General features: G+C 40.1%; 2 protein-coding genes across 6 annotated transcripts in view; one reads left to right on the forward strand and one right to left on the reverse strand.

Annotated features, from left to right (window-relative positions):
- JAK1 (Janus kinase 1) overlaps nt 1–7360 on the forward strand; it is a 124168-nt gene extending 116808 nt beyond the window's left edge. For both annotated transcript variants that reach the window (XM_045835339.1, XM_045835338.1), the window contains 6 exons: nt 1094–1286; nt 1976–2100; nt 2466–2638; nt 4132–4249; nt 4934–5044; nt 5699–7360. In XM_045835339.1, coding sequence (XP_045691295.1) covers nt 1094–1286; nt 1976–2100; nt 2466–2638; nt 4132–4249; nt 4934–5044; nt 5699–5794 — 816 coding nt within the window. In that variant the 3' untranslated portion in view covers nt 5795–7360. The remainder of the gene's footprint in view (nt 1–1093; nt 1287–1975; nt 2101–2465; nt 2639–4131; nt 4250–4933; nt 5045–5698) is intronic.
- Nucleotides 7357–19843, reverse strand: part of RAVER2 (ribonucleoprotein, PTB binding 2) — an 88462-nt gene continuing 75975 nt past the window's right edge. For all 4 annotated transcript variants that reach the window (XM_045835343.1, XM_045835341.1, XM_045835342.1 and 1 more), the window contains exon 12: nt 7357–9531. In XM_045835343.1, the coding sequence (XP_045691299.1) occupies nt 9385–9531 (147 nt within the window). In that variant the 3' untranslated portion in view covers nt 7357–9384. The remainder of the gene's footprint in view (nt 9532–19843) is intronic.

Below are 19843 nucleotides of genomic sequence, written 5' to 3' on the forward strand. Positions count from 1 at the left end.
TCACTATGTCAAACAGTGCTATTACACGGTATTTGTTTTTCTCTAATCTGATTCATTACGCATGTGCTCAAGATCCATTTATAATCCACAATTATCCTTTCTCATGGCTGAATACTATTCCATTGCTACGTGTATTACACCCTGTTTACCCATTCGTCCATCGATGGACATTTGGGTTTTCTTCCCTATATCATGGCTGTTGTGAATAGCGCTGTGACGGACGCGGCTGTGCAGAGACTTTTGAACTCCCTTTCCACTTCCTTTGGGCACACTCCCAGAAGTGGAATTGCCAGATCGTACGGATCTATTTTTAATTTTTTTGAGGAACCTGCATATTGTTTTCCATTGAGTTGGACAGATGAGCCTTCTCACCAGCAGTAAGGGCTCCCTTTTGTCACCCTCACCTGCACCTGGCATTTGTCTTGATGACGACGGCCACTCTGGCAGATGTGAAGTCACAGCTCATTGTGGGTTTTATGTGCACCTCCTGTGACGTTTATCTTGTCATGCTCCTGTTAGCCGTTTTGCTGTCCTCTTTGGAAAGGATTTAATTCTTTTGCCCATTTTTTAATCAAGTTCAGGTTTTACTTTTTTTTATTATGTAACTTAAGTTCTTTGTGTCTTGGGTATTAAACTCTTACCCAATATATGGTTTGCAAGTATTTCTCCCATTCTGTAGACTGCCTTTTCATTTTGTTAATTGTTTCTTTTGCTGTGCAGAAGCTTCTGAGTTTGATGTCCCATTTGCTAATTTTTGTTTTGTAGTTTGGGCTCTTGACATCATGTACAGAAAATTATTTCCAGTATTAACATTGATGTGCTTCTTCCCTATGTTTTCTTATGGGAGTTTTATGGCATTAGGTCTTATGTTTAAGTCTGATCCATTTTGAGTTCGTTTTTCTGAGTGCTGTGAGATCGGGTCTGATTTTACTGTTCTGCATGTGTTTCCAGTCTTCCTAGCACCATTTGTTGAACAGATACCCTTTCCCCACTGGGTGTTCTTGAGGCCATGGCACCTCATTTTCTGTGTCCTGCTGGCCTAGGCTGGGCTTCTAAATAGCTTCTAACCAGACAGCTGCATCTTTCCCTCCAGGGCCACTTTGGGAAGGTTGAACTCTGCCGCTATGACCCTGAAGGGGACAATACAGGGGAGCAAGTGGCTGTCAAATCTCTGAAGCCTGAGAGTGGAGGTAACCACATAGCCGATCTGAAGAAGGAGATCGAAATCTTACGGAACCTGTATCATGAGAACATTGTGAAGTACAAAGGCATCTGCACAGAAGATGGTATGTTGTGCAGTGTTGTGAAAGACAAGTGGGGTCATAAGGGCCAGCACTGAATTGGCAGTGCCCATGGCTTTACCTGGGCCACCCTGAACGTGTGCTAGCTCATGGCCTGCATGGGCTCTAGGACTTTGAAGTCCTACGTGCTGTGACACCCCTCAGCAGCTGCAGAGCTCCCAGGGAAGCTGCTCAGCCTCCCACTCAGCCAGGGGCTGATTCCAGCACTGTCTTCCCAGGCGGTTCACACACCCACACCCACACCAGGGACCGATCTTCACCCATCCACATATTGGCACCTGGGGCACATTAAACTGATAGCCACCCCTCCCCAGTCTTGTGATTGAACACTAGCCAGGATATTTTGTTTTCTAGTTGTCTAAATCAAGGCGGCAAATAGTATTTACTAAGAATTGTATCTATCTGAAAGCCAGCACAGGACTCCTGTATTGTACTTTAAAATTGGTAGTGAAATGACATGGCTTACATTTTTTAAAAAAATTATCACTGTATTATTTCAGTGAATGCTGATGACTGTGGGGCTTGAGAGATTGAGTGACTTGCCTGTCATTCAGAGGTGGTGCTGAAATCAGTTCAGGTCCCATTTCTCCAGATCGTGTGCCTTCTGCTCTTCCACAGTTCCTTCCTTTGGGAACCCAGTACTGATGGGTTTTTTGTTTGTTTTTTAAATACAGGAGGAAATGGTATCAAGCTCATCATGGAATTTCTGCCTTCAGGAAGCCTTAAGGAATATCTTCCAAAGAATAAGAACAAAATTAACCTCAAACAGCAGTTAAAATATGCCGTTCAAATTTGTAAGGTAAAAATAAATAATAAAAAAGCATGTTAAAGATGAAAAAATCAGGCACTCAGCCCTGAGTAAATGGTTTGTAATTAGACTTTCCAGTAATTGTACTGAGTTAATTTTGCTCTACATGATTTGGATGAACAATTAGCCTCTACTAAAAAACTGATTTGTTAAGTATAGCTGATTTAATGTGTTTTTCTTTCAATCAGGTTGGTCTTACTATTTTTGCATCAAGTAAAAACCAAAAGAAAAAAATCAGTGATATGTAAAATGAAATGACACTGTAATTTCATTATAGTTTTTTTGCTATGAAGTGAGAATACAAAATACAGTCTAAACTGACCTTCAGCAACTCTGCCTTTACTTCTCTCCTTCAGGGGATGGACTATTTGGGTTCACGACAGTACGTCCACCGGGACTTGGCAGCAAGAAATGTCCTTGTTGAGAGTGAGCACCAAGTGAAAATTGGAGACTTTGGTTTAACCAAAGCAATTGAAACCGACAAGGAGTACTACACCGTCAAGGACGACCGGGACAGCCCTGTGTTTTGGTAACTGCATCAGTTTGATTTCATCAGTGTTTCATAGGGTTTCTGCTGTTTCGTAAGGTCAGAAAGAACTTAGAACATTTGGAATTGATTGATCTTTGCTTTCAAGAAATAGCTTTTGGGCTGTGTTTACAGAAAGCAATGCACAGAGAAATGCCTGAACTTTGTATGACACCAAGGAGTATAGAAATCTAATCAGCATCCCATCTCTAGCCTCCCAGGAGAGGGCATTTGTCCAGCACAGTTCTCAGAACTGTCAGCAGCTGAAGTAGGCACATCCCCACAGAGGCAGGGCAGGCAAGAGAAGGGGGAAGCGGTGAGGCGATGAAGTAGGCACGGAACAGATGCAAGGAGATCCTGGACAGAGCAGAGCAAAGTCCAGGGGAAACCTGGCCGTCTTCTCATGAAGCACCAAGGTACCCAGGTCAGAATGTCATACTTGACTTCTACCCCTGTCTGCCTGGGACACTATCCAGGAGAGAAGTTGTTCAGGGTCCACCCCATACTCCATTACCTCCATAAAACTAATCACACCTGGGAGGTACATCCTACAGAGACACAAACAGAGCTCTCCCACCCACAGAGCCGAAACCTTCATTCATTCATTCATTCATTGAACATGTGTCAAGACACAAACAAGCAGACCGAATTTAATGGGTGAGGCAGCCAATTTCGTGATACCATACGTATACGGGGCTTCAGACTCGGGTTTCTGGAAGTCCTAACTATAAAACCTTAAAAGTTCCACAGGGCTTTGTAAAGACATCAGAAGGAGGCATGTGTGACTCACAGGATGAGGCGAGAGCAGTGGCTGTTCAGGAACTGACCTCAGCCCGAGGGTGGCTAGAGTGTGAGGCAGGAGGTCTGTCTCAGGGGTGGGCTAACACAGAACACTGGAAACTGAGCTGCAGAGCTCGGGTGCCATCCCGAGAGCTTTGGGTTGCCCCTGGGGAGAGGGGGTGTTAGGATGAGGGCTTTTGTTTTAAAAAGATCACTGTGGAATGGCGAGGAGTTGAGATTGGAGCCAGGGCCTGATTGCGCTGGAGCTAGTGATGGTGTGAAGTAGAACAGTTGGGGGTGGGGGTACTAAAGGAGGTGAGTAGGTTTGAGAAGTATTTAGGAAATTGGATTTGGGGATGCCTCAATTGCTGGCTTAGGCACTTGGATATCATTCATCAGAACTACTGACACTGGAAGAGGAGTGGGCAAGGGGGTCCCTGCTGACTCATTCTGAGCGTGCAGGCAGAGAGCCTGGGGCCTGTTGTTACGTGCATCGGCTTCCTCAATGTGGAGAGTGCAAATCACCTTACTGTTGTTCTGGAGCCCATCTGTACTACTGAGAGCAGCAGCCTCTAGTGATGAACACATACTTACATGTCTTAGAATACTAAATTCTAAGAAACATCAAAGGTGGTTTTTCCGAGTTGCTCTGGAGGTATCTGTTGGAATATCCTTCCCAGGAAATGGGAGTTTCATGTTGGTCCATTCTTTTTTAGGTATGCTCCGGAGTGTTTAATTCAGTGTAAGTTCTATATCGCCTCTGACGTCTGGTCGTTCGGAGTGACTCTGCACGAGCTGCTTACGTACTGTGACTCGGACTCCAGTCCCATGGCGGTGAGTTGTACTTGTCTTTATTCGAACATCCTCTGCTTTGTAAGTTTTGTCCTTAAATAGAATCCAGCTGGTGTGTTATAATGAAAAGTAAAAGTGTCTGTCTTTGCTTTAACTTGTTTGTTACTTGACACTTACTTGTGGCTCTGTCGAGTCTTGCTTTCACAAGGAGCCCAGAGTTCTCTAAAAAAAAAACCCTGACTTTCTTTGTACTTTTTAATCCTCATCTGAGGATGTTTTTACTTATTTTTAGAGAGAGAGAAACACTGATCAGTTGCCTCCCGGATGCGCCCTGACCCGGAATTGAACCCACAACCTTTGGGTTTCCAGGATAACTGTTCTAACCAACTGAGCCACCTGGCCAGGGTGACAACCCTGATGTCCAAGGGTCTGTAACTGTGTGAACAAGCACTGGGTACGAGCCTTGTCTGAGCCTCCTGTGTTTCTAAATGAGGTTGTTCTTCCTGGAAAAGGCTCCTCAACCAGAAGGAGTGGTTGGTTGATCCTGAGAGGCTGCAGGCTGATGGGCAAGAGCTAAAAAGGATTTTGGACTTTCATTTCAAATTACTAAGGAGAAAAGTCATTTTATTATTTTAATTTCCAGTTAATTCTAGTAATTTCACCTTAATCTATTTGTGTTTATATAAATATGTGCAAAATAAAACTTTTTTTTTTTAACTCACATAGTTGTTCCTGAAAATGATAGGCCCCACTCACGGCCAGATGACAGTAACAAGACTTGTGAATACATTAAAAGAAGGAAAACGTTTGCCTTGTCCACCTAACTGTCCAGATGAGGTATTTATGGGTTGGGCCACTTTACAGTTATAGAACTCAATTTTTATTATGTTTTCACAGCTTGAGTTATCCAGCAAGGGATGGGGGTGGGAAGAGCAGGAAGGAGAAAATTCCTTTAAAATCATTTTCCGAAGCTGAATTTCAGATAAGATATTTGAGAAATCATTTTTGGGCCAGACAACAGCCAGAAATTATGTTCAAAGCACGGATTCCCTCCAGAAGTAGTCTCAGCACTGGAAGTACCCTGAAGGAGCACACTTTGGGGTAGCTCGGTAGTGACAGATACCTGTAACTGCGTTTTGTCCAGAAGTTCATCCCACTTAGTAGCATTTATGAATTCAGTTTCTGTATTCTAAAGTGAATTGAATCTAGTGTAGAAATTTAGAGCCTAAAGTGAGATACAACTTTACCCTTAAATTGGTTTACAGTATGAATGACCTGAATTTTTTAAAGGCCATTTAACCCATGAGCTTCTCAAATGTTAAGATATTTATGAACTATAGTTATGACATTATATTTTAAATTATTCTAATATTCTTATCTGGCTTTAAGTCATTTACATTTCCAAAATTTTCTTAGTCTTAATGTATCTGTAATTTTTTATAAAGCTCCCAAATTTAACATTTTACTTTTACTGTTTTTCTTTTTTTACAGGTTTATCAACTTATGAGAAAATGCTGGGAATTCCAACCATCTAATCGGACAACCTTTCAGAACCTCATTGAAGGATTTGAAGCACTTCTAAAATAAGGAGCATGAATAACATTTAAAGCCCACTGTGTATCAGTTCCTCCCCTTACCCCACCCCCCCCAAATACCCAAGCCATTTAAAATAATTTTAATGGAAAAACTGTTTTCTGTCTAAAAAGATACTGGGTACGTATCCATGTATAAGGCACACTGCGGTGCTTAGTACATGTAAGTACTTCCTCTTCATTTGTCACTGTGTTACTGATGCCAAATTTAATGACAACGAAAATATCAGCACTCTTCCTTGTGGAGAGGCTGTGCCACCATCCCAGTTGCATACCAGAATGGGATTTTTTCAAAACCTCAACAAGATTGATTGCTTTCTCCCACCTGCCAGATGATTTTAAATGTTCTCTGGCACGTAAATCAAAAATTAATAGACTTAGTTGATACTCTAACATGCCCTACAATTTCATCATCTATACAGTGATAGACCAAGCATTCTTGAAATATTAGCTACCAGTTAGCATACTGTTGTTTCTATACAAAGCCGACTGTATTCCTCTCACCAGTAGGACTTGAACTTTGAGTTGTTTCTTCAGTGGCTTAGCTCCTGTCCCCTTGGGTGACCTGTGGTCCCCACTTTTTTTTTTTTTTTTTTTTTGAGAGAACTGGTTGGACCCAGGGGACAGCTGTGGAATAGATCTTCGCTGCATGATGTTCATTCTTGAGAACTCAGCCTGTGCCAGTGCTCTCCTAAACAGTGTACCTTTAATCAAACTTGATTCCAAGAACATGGATGCTAACTATACATGCTTTTAAGAAATGTCAATATGTATATCCTTTGATAGGCCTACCACTTAGGGGCAAGCTATTACGGCAATGGTTTTGGAGGCAGGATGCAGCCAGTCCGAATACATACCACATACATTGCACTGTTCATAGAGAGTTTCAGTACTTAGTGATCCTATTTTGACCATCGCCCTAGGACAGAGATTTTCAACCTTTTCATCTCATGGCACACATGAGCTAATTACTAAAATTCTATGGCACACACCAAAAAATGTATTTTTTGCCTATCTGACTAAAAAATTAGGTATGATTTTTGATTCATACACACTGGACAGCTGTTGTGCTGGCTATTGTCATTTCTGTAGTTGATAGTCTAAGAGTAAAGAGGTCAGTGCCCCTGACTCAGTCATCAGGGGTTGCATGCTTTAAAAATTCTTTCCACCTGGTTGAAAATCTCTGCCCTATGGCAACAGAACTTGAAAGCAAGACCCTGCTAGCAGCATCATGGAGTTCTGGATCCGCCAGACAGTTTCCCATTTGCTTGGGGGTAGCTGGGTCATCAAAGATGTCTGCTGTGTGATTCAGTATGAACCACACGATCTTCATGACTAAGAGTCTGAAAAACCACTGATGCTGTCTAGCATTTGTTTGACATCATTATTTTTCACCTTTTGAGCCTGAAAAAGAGTTCTGAATTGATTCAATGGCAAAAGTAAACTTGCCATTTAAGCCTGTTCGATAACCCTGTATCACCAACGTGTCTGTGTCAAACCTGTGTCCATTCTGTATGCACTTTGTTTACTCTTTATACAAATAAATATACTATAGACTTCACATGCATATGCCTTTTAATATTAAGACTCCATTTTCAAAGCATTTCAAACAATTTGTTTACTTAGAAAAATAACAATATAGACTTTGGGAGGGTTGGTGATTATCCTTATTACTTATCTGTTACGTCCAATGACAGTGGGGCACAGGGCGGGACAGGTGACAGATCCACGTGGGCTGCAATCCAAAATAGCTTTTCTTTCACCTTGTCCCACTTTCACTTTGCAGCTCTTAGTTAAAATTCATCTGTACAATCACAGAGGTGTGACTAAGCATTGAAGAAGCTTAATGCAACAGGAAAACAGGAGGAAGTACAGAGCGCGGAGACGCCATTACTCATCTGCTGAGTCATAAACGAGTGCAGCCTATCCTGATCAGTTAGTGTGCTGCTTAGAAATTGTCTTAGTTTTCTAGCTGTCATTTCCCAAAAAAGGTTAATATATGCAATAAATTAGACCAATATTCTTTACAAATCATACATGTACACCAATTTTTAACTTCATAATTAAAACAAGGTATCTTTTATCATGGTCAAAAATAATAAGTCCCCCAAATTACAAGATATTTAATGATCTGAGTTCAAAAAGACTGATCATTGGGGCCCTTTAACTCCTTATCATCAGTTACAGTCTCATAACAAGGAACAAACTTACATATGTTTCTAGATGGCAAAAGGTTTCTCATGCATTTAATATCAAAGTCTTCAGGAAATGGTGATGGTCAAAAGTTATAAACAATTTTTTAGCCTAACATACTACAAAAGAATAAGAGACAAAGCAGAGAGTGAGGTAAAAGCTTATTAGCTTAAAATGGTTATAAATGCTGTTACTCCATTAAGACTCCTTCAGAAAGGGCAGTACTGACTGCTTCACTATAATATTGTGGAAATAATGAATTTAATGACCAAAATAGGCCCTGTTCTAGTAATCAGGTCATCACTATCTTATGCCATGAAATGAGACAGAAACGTATGTTCATTGCCACTTATAAATCAGCTGCAAAAGTTAAGTTCTTTCTTTAGGTGAAGTAAAAGGATTAGGCAATTAGTACTGTCAGATCAGGGTCAGCGAACTCGCTGGAAAAGGCCAGAGAGGACACACACTGGCATCTGCAAGCCTTCTCGTCTCCGCCACAACCGCGCGACGCTGCTGCTGCAGCACAAGGGCGGCCTCCGACACTGTGCGCGCGAATGAAGTGTGGCTGTGTTCCAGTGAAGTGGCGTGTGTGGGCACGTCTGAATTTCATGTAATTTTAAAGTCAAAAAATTTTCACTTTTCTGCCAACCATTTAAAAATGTAAACATTCTTAGCTTGTAGTCTGTACAAAAAACAGGTGGAGGACTGAATTTAACCCCAGGGTATGGTTTGCCAACCCCTGAAATTAGATCACCAAAGCTACTTTTGTTAAAATACCTTATTTTTCTTCACAAAAGGCATAAATGGTTAATAACAGATTAAAAGTAAAGACTCCGTGGTAGTGTATACCTATTACATGGCTGGTGTGGGGAGAATAATTTAGTTTGCACATAGAGCATTTGTTTTTACATTACCATTGCTGCATTTTGTACTTGTATTCTTATAGTTCTACGGAGAAGCTCTAAAAATCTATAAATGAGATTACTTCTAGGGAATGTAAATAGAAATGTACAATGGCTTGTAAGAAATTCATTCTTCTAAGGCCTAGGAAACAGGACTGTTTCCTATTTATTGCTTCAAAGTTTCATATGTGGTGTCAAAATTATTCCCAGTCCTAAAACAAGGAATATTGTTAATTTCTGCAATGGACTATAAGTTAATATCACATTAAGATGCATTTAATTCTGGTGGAAAATGTCCTCAACTGATGTCTCCTCTTATTGCTACTTACTTTTCATTTGGCAATTTTGCCTGCTGCACAACACAGTTCCTTCTGGGGAATTATAAACCCGTATTTAAAGGATATGGGTAGTATGAATGTAGTTAAGGCAGCGATGAACAGCAGAGATACTGCAAAGAACCCTACGAGGTTATATAAGGGGCGAACTTAACTCAGTACACGCGCTTCTTTTTTAAGTAGGTCTCCATGTAATATGCTCCTGTGCCCTGAGAGTGTTGCTCAACAAATTCCACTGAACCACCTTCTGGGGCAGAGATGAGATAAGATGAGCCTCGCTTTTCATTTCTTAAAGATGACACCTATGAGAAAAAGAAACCATAATTAATGCTAAAGTCTAAATTACGGTTGGATTATTTGTTAAACGTGTGTATAAGAAAAGCCATTCTACTTCTCATTTGGTGTAATTTGGTGTAACAGAGTAATAGGATAAATAACAAAGCTATCAAAGAATTACACAACTTTTTCATTAAATTAGATTTTAAAATTTTTGTATCAAAATCACTTGTGGAACTTGTACAAATTACAAACCAGTCTCGGAGTGCCCTCTCTCCAATGCCAACATTTTGGGAAAAGAAAGAAGGAAGATACTGCCGTTGCTTCTGCTGTTTATGTATATTTCAGCCCCTCTGGATCAGAGCACCAATACCAGTATCAGTCTTCTTCTGAGGAAGGACAGTGGCTAAGAAATTGAGTTGCATGTTAAATTAGATATTAAGTTCATCCAGTAATAAAAGTAGCAAGAGAACTAGTAGGTGTAAAAACTGGCAAAAGATATCAATGAAAACAATGATGAATTCTAGAGAGCAATGTGAATTCAAACTTTAAAAATTTAATGTTAAAATTGCAGACTTCCAGGCTGTGTCACAGAGATTCTGATCTGGGAGTGTTTCTGATAAGGCCACACTGTACCTCACAGGTAATCACAGGAATCCACACAATGAATCTTAGACTGCATAGCACAACCCTGTGAGTCCCTATTTTTAGCTTTTACAAATACTACATGTGACAATCTTGCTGAAGCAGAACTATATAATTTAATATACAAGAATACAGAAATGACTCTAGGGAAAGCTTCCAGCAATGCAGAGGACCATTACAATGAAAATGACAATGGTCACAAGTTTAAAAATGGGGGACAGATGATGAGCCTGCAGCAACTCTTTATAGATCAAGTTCTCATTCATGGTAAGGAGAAGGACAAGGAGGAGCTGACCCACACAGTGACAGAAGCAGCTACCGAGTGCCTGCCTTCCACGGACTCGCCAAATGTACAGCTACACATGGAGCAAGTCCCTCGGCAAGATCCAGAAACTCGCTGAACTAACACTACACACAGGACTGAGAAAATGCCCACCCAGCATTTTCAGCCTGAGGAAAGGCTGAGATAGACTTGCGGTGAATTCCACCCCAGCACAGCACTGTACAATTGGGAGTGAACCCCCACCTTCCAGTTCTGAGGAGTGAAGGGTTTAGACTTCACATCTAGTGCCTCAACTTTTAAGGTTCCCCCTACTGGAGGATGAGCTCCGAAACCACCTAGTTCTGAAGTCCAGTGGGTGTTCGTTGGGATCCACAAGACACAGCAAACAAGCAACTCTTCACAGGGGTACGAGCAATCACTGTGCCCTTCCTCCCAAGGCGCATGCGGGCACCAAGCAACTCACTTATCTCCCAAGTCTTTCCCCAGAGACCACATCTTCCTCTTCCAATCCACCACTCCAAGTCACGAGTATCTCTATGGGAGGCACTTGTACACACACCTGTGCCTGAGCTTTTACAGCTGCCACCCAAGGGATGTCCCCAGATCAACCAGCCTAGAGAGTGGGTGGGCTTTCATCCACGAGTCCCACAGGACTGTAGCAATTTCTGATGGGCACAGGAGCAACCTCACCCGTAGCCCCACCCCAATGTCAGACACCTGGGCCCAGCACAGAGACCAGGCAAAAATGTTCATCTACATTTCTCCCTGGGAAGGGCCACTACATAACTTCCCAGCTGCTGCCTGAAGGAGCAAGAGAAGGAACAAAGGAAATGTAAAAGTATTAGAAAACAATAAAATGGTGATAAATACATATGTATCAATAATTATATGTAAATGGACTAAATTCTCCAATCAAAAGATGCAGAGTGGCTGAATGGATTCAGCAAATAAGGCCCATCTATATGGTTCCACATAAAAAAGACTCCAGATCTTAGGACACAGACTGAAAGTGAAGGGATGGAAAAAGTCTCCTATGCTAACGGAAACCAAAAGGAAGCTGAAGTAACTATACACGTGTCAGACACAGCAGACTTTAGACAGTAAGTTGAATAAGAGATACAGGAAGTTGTTACATAATGATAAAAAAAAGTCAATCTAATAAGCACTTACAACGTGCATCCAACATAGGGGTGTCTACATACATAAAGCAAAAATAGACCTAAAGGGGGAAATAACAAACAGTACTAGCAGGGACCTTTAACACCCATACTTCATTTCTGCGTAGATCATCCAGACGGAAAATAAAAAGGAAACTAGCCTTAAACTACACATTAAAACAGATGGTCCAGACAAATACATACAGAGCAGTTCACCCCCAAGAACTTAATACACAGTCTTCTCAAGTGCGTACAGAACATTCTCCAAGACAGATTATATATTAGGCCACGAAATAAATCTCAGTAAGTTTCGGAAGACAAAAATCATATAATCATCTTTTCTGACCACAGTAGTATGAAACTAAAAAACAATTATGAGAAGAAAACTGAAAATTCACAAATACGTGGAAATAAACAACATGCTCCTGAACTACCGATGAGGCAAAAGAGAAACCAAAATTTAAAAATACCTATGACAAACGAAAATGGAAATACAGAGTACCAAAACTTATGGGACACAAAAGCAGTCCAAAAAGAAAAGTTCACAGTGATAAATGCTTACATTATGAAACAAGAAATACCTCACATAAACAACCTAATTTTGTAAAGCGTATTCAGGGAACACTAAAAACCAACAAAGCCCAGAGTTACTAGAAGGAAGAAAATAAATATCAGAGCAGAAGTAAATAAAACAGAGATGAAAAAGACAATGAAAAGATTAAACTAAGCTGGTTCTTTTACAAGAGAAAATAGGCAAACTCTTAGCTAGACTCACCAAGAAAAAAAGGATTCAATTTCAGAAATGAAAAAGACATTACAAGTGATACAAGAGAAATACAAAAGATCTTAACAGACTACTGTCAACAATTGTATGTCAACAAAGTGGACAGCCTAGAAAGAAATGGATAAATTCCTAGAAACACACAACCTACCAAGACTGAATCATGAAGAGGGAGAAAATATGAACAGACTGATTACAAGGAATGAGACTGACTCAGTCAAAAAACCTCCCAACAAGCAAAAGTCCAGGATGAGCTGACTTCACTGATAAATTCTACCAAACACTTAAAGAAGAACTGATACCAATCCTTCTAAAACTATTCCAAAAAACAGGCCACACTTCATTTTATGAGGTCAGCATTGTGCCAAAACCAGACAAGGACATTACAAGAAAAGGAAATTACGGCAAATATCCTTGATGAACATAGATGTAAAAGTCCTCCAAAAAAAAAAGTCAGCAAACGGAATTCAACAATACATAACAAGGATTGTACACCATAATCACGTGGGGTTTATTCCAAGCGTACAAGGATGCCCAGCATTCATGAATCAATGTGATGCACCCCTTTAACAAAATGAGAATCATGACCATCTCAGGAGGTGCAGAAAAAGCATTTGAAAAAAATTCAGCATTCTTTCATGATTAAAAACTCTCAACAAAGTGGCTATAAAGGGAATGTGCCTCAACATGATACAGGCCAGATGTGACAAGCTCACAGTTAACATCTTACTCAACAGTGAAAAGCTGAAAGCTTTTCTTCTAAAATTAGGAACAAAACACAGATGCCCATTTTGCCATTTTTATTCAACCTAGTTTTGGAAGCCATAGCCAGAGCAATTAGGTAAGAAAAAGAAATAAAAGGCATCCAAACTTTCCCCTATTTGTAGATGGCATGATATTATATAAAGAAACCCCTAAATACTCCACCAACAAACTGTTAAAATAAATTACTTCGGTAAAGTTACAAGATACTAAATCAATATATGAAAATTAGTTGCTTTTCTATACACTAATAATGACAGAAAGAGAAATTAAGAAAATGCCATTTACAATACCATCAAGAATAAAAAATACAGGAATAAATTTGATTAAGAAGATGAAAATCTACCCTGAAAAGTACAAATATATAAACTGAAGAAGACACAAATAAGTGAAAAGACAGTTTGTATTCCTAGATTGAAAGAACATTATTATAATGTCCATGCTATCCAAAGTATTCTACAGATTGGATGCAATCCCTATCAAAATTCCAAAGGTATTTTTCTCAGAACTAGAACAAATAATCCTAAAAAGTGTATGGAGCCACAAAAGCCTCCAGGTAGCCAAAGCAATCTTGCAAGACAACAAATTTGGAGGTATCCCACATCTTGATTTCAAACTATAGTACAAAGCTATAGTAATCAAAGTAGTATGGTATAAAAAACAGACATGTGGGTCAATGGAATAGAACAGAAAGGCCAGAAATAAATCTACACATAAATGGTCAATTAATTTATGATAAAGGAGCCAAGACTGTACAATGGGTAAGGACAGTCTCTTCAATAAAAGAAAAAACTGGGGAAACTGAACAGCTGCATGCAAGAGCTCAAAACTGACCCTGCTGCACAGCATGCATCAACATTAACTCACATGGAACAGACACACGAACATAAGACCTGAAACCACAGGACTCCTACAGAAAAACACAGGCAGTAAGCTCCTAGCCATCAGTCTTTGCAATGGTTTTTGTATTTAACACCAAAAATAAAGGCAAAAAGCAAAAATAAAAAAGTAGGACTAAGTCAAACTACAAAGCTTCTGTACAGCAAAAGAAATGACCAAGAAAATGAAAAGGCAACCTACCGAATGGGGGAAAATATTCGCAAATCATGTATCTGATAAGGGGTGAATGTCCAAGATATGCATATACAGTTCAGTAGCACAGACACAGTCTGATTATACAAAGTGGGCACAGGGTCTGAGCAGACATCTCTCAAAGGAGACACACAGGTGATCAATGAGTATGTGAAAAGGTGCTCATCAGTGTCACTACCATGAGGGAAATGCAAATCAAAACTCCGGCGCAATATCACCTCACATCTGTTAGAATGACTACTATTTTTTAAAAAAGGAAGTAAGTACTGGCGAGGGTGTGTAGAAAAGGGAATCTGCCCTGTTAGTGAGCATGTCAACTGTGCAGCCACTGTGGAAAATAGAATGGAGTTCCTCAAAGAATCAAAAACAGAGTTACCATAGGACCCAGCAATCCCACTTCTAGGTGTTGTACCCGAAGGAAACACGAAGACATACGCACTCCCAGTTCAATGCAGTGCTATGTGCAGCAGCAGAGACAATGAAGTAGCTTACGTGGCCCTCAATGGACGAACAGATTTAAAAAATGTGATGCGTACGTAATGAAATATTATTCTGCCATAAAAAGGAAATCTTGCTATTTGTGACAACCTGGATGGACTTTAGGGAACTGTGCTAAGTAAAGTAAGTCAAAGACAAACAGTACCTGCCCTGGCCAGGTGACTTGCTTGGTTGGACTGTTGTCCCATACGCCAAAAGAGTTGTGGGTCTGATTCCCAGTCAGGGCACGTGCCTAGGTGGCAGGTTCCATTCCCGGTCGGGGCACGTACAGGAGGCCACCAACTGATGTTTCTCACATCAATGTTTTTCTCTCTCTACCCTTCCTCCTTCTTTAAAATTAACAAACATATCCTTGCGTTATGATTTAAAAAAAGAAATACTACATGAGATCTCACTTACACATGAGATCTGAAGACCATGAACAAAGCAAACCAAGCTCACATCGCAGAGAACAGGTTGCCAGTTGCCAGAGGTGGCAGGGGTGGGGGTGGGGTGGGGTGGGGGGTGAGTGACGGCGGTCAAAAGGTACAAATTTCCACTTATAAGTCCTGGAAATGTAATGCACAGCACGGTGACTACAATCAATAATACTATACTGTATATTTGAAAGTTGCAAAGAGAGTACAAGTTAAAAGCTTTCATCACAAGATAAAAATTTGACACCATGTATGGTGGTGGATGTTAAGTAGATTTGCTGTCATGATCATTTTGCAATCTACACAAATATCAAGGCATTATGTCTTACACCTGCAACTAATATAATGTCACATGTCAATTATATCTCAATTTTAACAGACATTCCACCCTGGAGAAGGGCTGCCTGCAGCAAAAATGGAGTCTAGCTACTTAGTGGGAGCCCCTTCACCTTAATCGTCTCCCTGCCTCTCAAGCCGCTCCACGGTTCCCCTGGGCGCCGCAGGCCCTCGAGTCCCTCTGCTGGTCTGCTTCGCCTCCCCAGGCTGCCCGGCAGCTCTAACACTGTCAGGCCCGCAGCTTCAGGCACAAAGAACTCCTTTTCTTACTAGTTTTCTTCCACTAATAAATGATCAGTCCGTTAAAATAGCTTCATTTTGAAAAGCTACTTGTTTTATAAGCTAATTCATTTATCAAAAAGAAGAGGGACAGAAACCATAAACACCTTACTCTGGGATCCAGAAATCTCACAGTTAATTTTCTTCCCCAATTCTTCCTGCTCTTCACTCACTGGTGTTTCATATGTTAGTAGAAAGCAAAGCAACAACCCAGATTTGCCTTTTTCTGTACCACCTTTATCTTCAGAGACCAGGTAGGATGTTTATTAGATGCCTTCACTCAAAGGGATTTCCCGGATGTGCTACACCATTCTCAGTAAGGACCAACTGAGATGTACGAGATCAGCAAAAATCTTCACCAAAACAGCACAGGAAAAAACAGGTGAGCAGGAGAAGTGAAAATGGGCGTCACCACAGCCTGGATGATATTGGGAGGGAGGTGATGCATTCCATCAACGATAGCTAACTTCCACTGCAAGGACTGCTGGGTTAAATGAGAAATGATGATAGTTAAGATTTTTTAAACAAAGCTCAGTGTTCCAGGAGAAATAAATCTGTGTCAAAGAAACAACAAAACAAGAGAAAAATAAAACCACAAAAGAGGGAAAGGCTATAAAGTCAGCAAACACTTTTCCTTCTGTTGCATGTCTGCGGGGCACAGGCTCTTGCTCTGTCACAGACCCTCCACGGCCCGGGGCTGTGCACTGTGGGGTGACCGAGAGCAGCAGACGTGTAACAGTGTGCCCTGTGAGAGCGTGTGTCCTCGCAGGGGAAGTAAGAAAAGCACAAACTCGAATGCTAACAGGATGCCACCGTGCCAAAAGAGAAAGTTCCCTTGCTAAAGCTTTTTTCGGAGAAGGGAAATGGGAGAGGAGCATTGGAGGTATGGACAAAGGCTTCATGGGTGAGTTAGCATTTGGAGGCGAGGTCAGATTTGGACAGGAAGAGACTGGGCGAGGCCCTCCTAGGAGAAAGGAAACACCTGAGCAAAGGCAGGTGGCAGGAGAACATGGCTGCAGCAGCTGGTCACAGACAAGAGTAATAGTAAGTGAGATTGGAAAGGCAAGCTGGCCTCGGTCACGGAGAGGCTGGAATGCCCGGTTTAGGATTACAAACAGGGAATGGTACGTCTGGTCCTGGAATACGGAAAGACTAGTAAGTGGCCCCATGAAAAATGGGGCAGGGGAGGAGACAGGCACAAGGTGGTTTCTCCAGGCAGCTGCTGAACACACGTACCCATGGTGTTTGTACGTGCAGGGGGGCAAACACACACACTTTTTATGTGATTTTAAGTTTCAGTTAAAACGTTTTATGGAATATACAGATGAGAAAGAACCAAGTGGTATACTTCGAAATTCTGGGAGAAAACCTATTTCAATGGGCATTCATGCCTTAGAGTGACTGGGGAGAAGACAGACACTGAGAGGAGCTATAACAATCTGTTCCTGCATGTCTAATTTCAGGTGGAAATCAGGTTGACCAAATAGCTGACCTGAACGTCATACGTAGAAAGACATACATGTATGTCTCCACAAACTTAGATGGTAAATTTGATCAGGCTCATCCACCACCAGTCCAGAATAAAGATATTTCTTTATCATTACTGTTGTTCTGAAAGGAGTATAATCAGTTAGCATGCAGCTATGTAAATACAAAATCAAATCAGTTTTCGGAAAGTTCTGCCTCGGCCGAGGCCTCCTTAGTCTAACCTTCCCTACATGCTGCCTCCTCGGCAGAGCCGGACTGCACGGAACACCCGCAGGGAACCGCCACACCAGCTCCTCCAGAACCTCAGGCACACGGACCGTCACCACCCCTCTCTCAGAGTTGCCCTTCGCTTTTGGACTTCACACCAAGAGAAACAAGAATCAACCTGATTATCTTTTCTGTATTATTCAGTACAGTTCATTTCTAAAACTTTACTTAAATATAATTTTCCCATTGTTAAAAATGGTTTTAAATCAACATGCTTCATTTTATGATAATAACAAAAAATTTTCCTTTCTCATATATAAATAAATGTTTTCAATTTTCCTATTAAATTTTGCTTCTCAAGTACCTGCTTTCTTCGTATGAGTAGTATTAAGTCTCAGCTTTGAGTTTAATAACTGATCCTCCAAAACAGCACTTTTCAACTGCTGTGCCACAAGAATTTTAAAACATGCAACACCTGACTACTCATTCAGGGGCACTGACCTCTTTTCCCTCGGACTGCCAAATAAAAAAAATAACAACAGCCAGCACAACAATAGTCGTCCATTGTGAGTGAATCAAAATTATACCTATCTTTTGTCAGATAGGCAAAAATAAGATATATTTTTTGGTGTGCGGCAGAAGTTTAGTAATTTATGTGTGCCGTGATATAAAAAAGTTTGAAAATTGCTGCTCTAAAAGGTATTATAACACATTCAAAAAAATTAAAATTTGATCACCACCTCACTAGTTTCGGTATACCAACCTGTACAAATCATGTATCTTAAGTTTAAGTCTGTTTCATAAGCACTTTAAAAAAATCATACACATTAAAATTCTTTGAAAAATAACATGTCAGGGTAGCAAACCTGTGTTCATATTTATACTGCATATTATCTTTTAATAACTTTTTTGAACACTTAAAAGACTGGTTTATAAACGAAAGATTTTAAAGTAATGAGGGTAAGTTTAAATAAATTTCAAAAGTTTGCTTTCCTTAATTAAAATTTTTAGCAAATATCATTTTTCAAAGTGCTTTCCAAGTTATTGTCTAGGATGAATGTGAAAATAATATGTGGTTCCATAATTATTGTTTAGAGTGGGTTTAGGTTTTTAAAAATATTTTATATAGTTAGTTTTTGTTACAAGTTTGGGGTGTAGCACAGTCTACACCAAAAATCTTTTTGGCCAGGCTCACTGCATTCTTTTGCCACTAGATGGCAGCATTAGGCCATATATGAAACCAGGCAGGCCTTTTTGTTCACTTTCTTGTTTGTTTCCTCCTCTTCCCTCATCACACCATCTCCTCACATATTCCGTGGTCCATTCACGAGAAAAGGAAAGATGCCTTGTCGACCAAGAGCAACACAAGGTTACAACGGACAGGTGGACAGTATAATCCTGATGTACAACATACCAGACAGCAACTCACTGTGGCCAGCATAAAGACACACACACACACACACACACACACACACACACACACACTTTAAACCATCATGGGAAACAGCTGGGATCATTCTTGCACCATTCTTTATGCCAACGATTTTCAACTGGTGTTCTATAAGAATTTTTAAAACACACCATACCTATTTGGTCAGGGACACTGACCTAATGATCTAATAAACATATCTGCTAATGAGAAAAGCAAGGCCAATTTCAAAAATGAAATAAAAGGTAAGTTCAAAAAATAACTTTTAAAACTTAAATCATATGTTTAACTAAATTGTGAAATAATTATTGAGCTTCTTCTTAATAAATTGTGTTCCTTGTACAGAATAAAAAAATCAAAATTGTATGACTATATTTCATAAAATTTTAACATTAACAGATTATAAAACATTTTACCATGTGTTTATTTTATATGACTTTTAGTATTTGTATTTCCTGTTATAAATATGGCAATTTGTTTAATGCAGTCTTATAAATAGAAATTCAGGTTTCTAATTTTCACAATTATAAACAATTCATAAATTATTTTATGCATGTGTGATGATTTCCTTGGCCTGGACACCTGGAAATACAATCAGTATACAATCAATGTCCTTACCTAAATCATTACTTAAATGTTAACTAATAAGGAAACAAAGATGGAGTTTTACGAAACATGTAAAAGAATGCCTTTTAGATTGTATCAATTCATGACTATTGTTCCTTCAGTATAGGCCTATTGTGACCTAATTACATCATCTTCCAACCTAGATTTCCCCCTCTTTTCCACAGGTATATGAGAGACTCTATTATATATTTTGCTAATATCCAGCTGCACCTTTTCTACACTCTGTTTCACCTGTGTTTCTAGTACTCAATCAAAAAAGCCTACTCAGGCATCAATTGTTCTAAATGAATTCTCATCAGTTTGCTTTTTTAAGTTTATTAGAGACAGGTGAGACAAAC

Source organism: Phyllostomus hastatus, unplaced genomic scaffold (assembly GCF_019186645.2).
Source record: "Phyllostomus hastatus isolate PE091 unplaced genomic scaffold, TTU_PhHast_1.1 phas_contig_209, whole genome shotgun sequence".
In the NCBI taxonomy this organism is placed as follows: domain Eukaryota; kingdom Metazoa; phylum Chordata; class Mammalia; order Chiroptera; family Phyllostomidae; genus Phyllostomus; species Phyllostomus hastatus.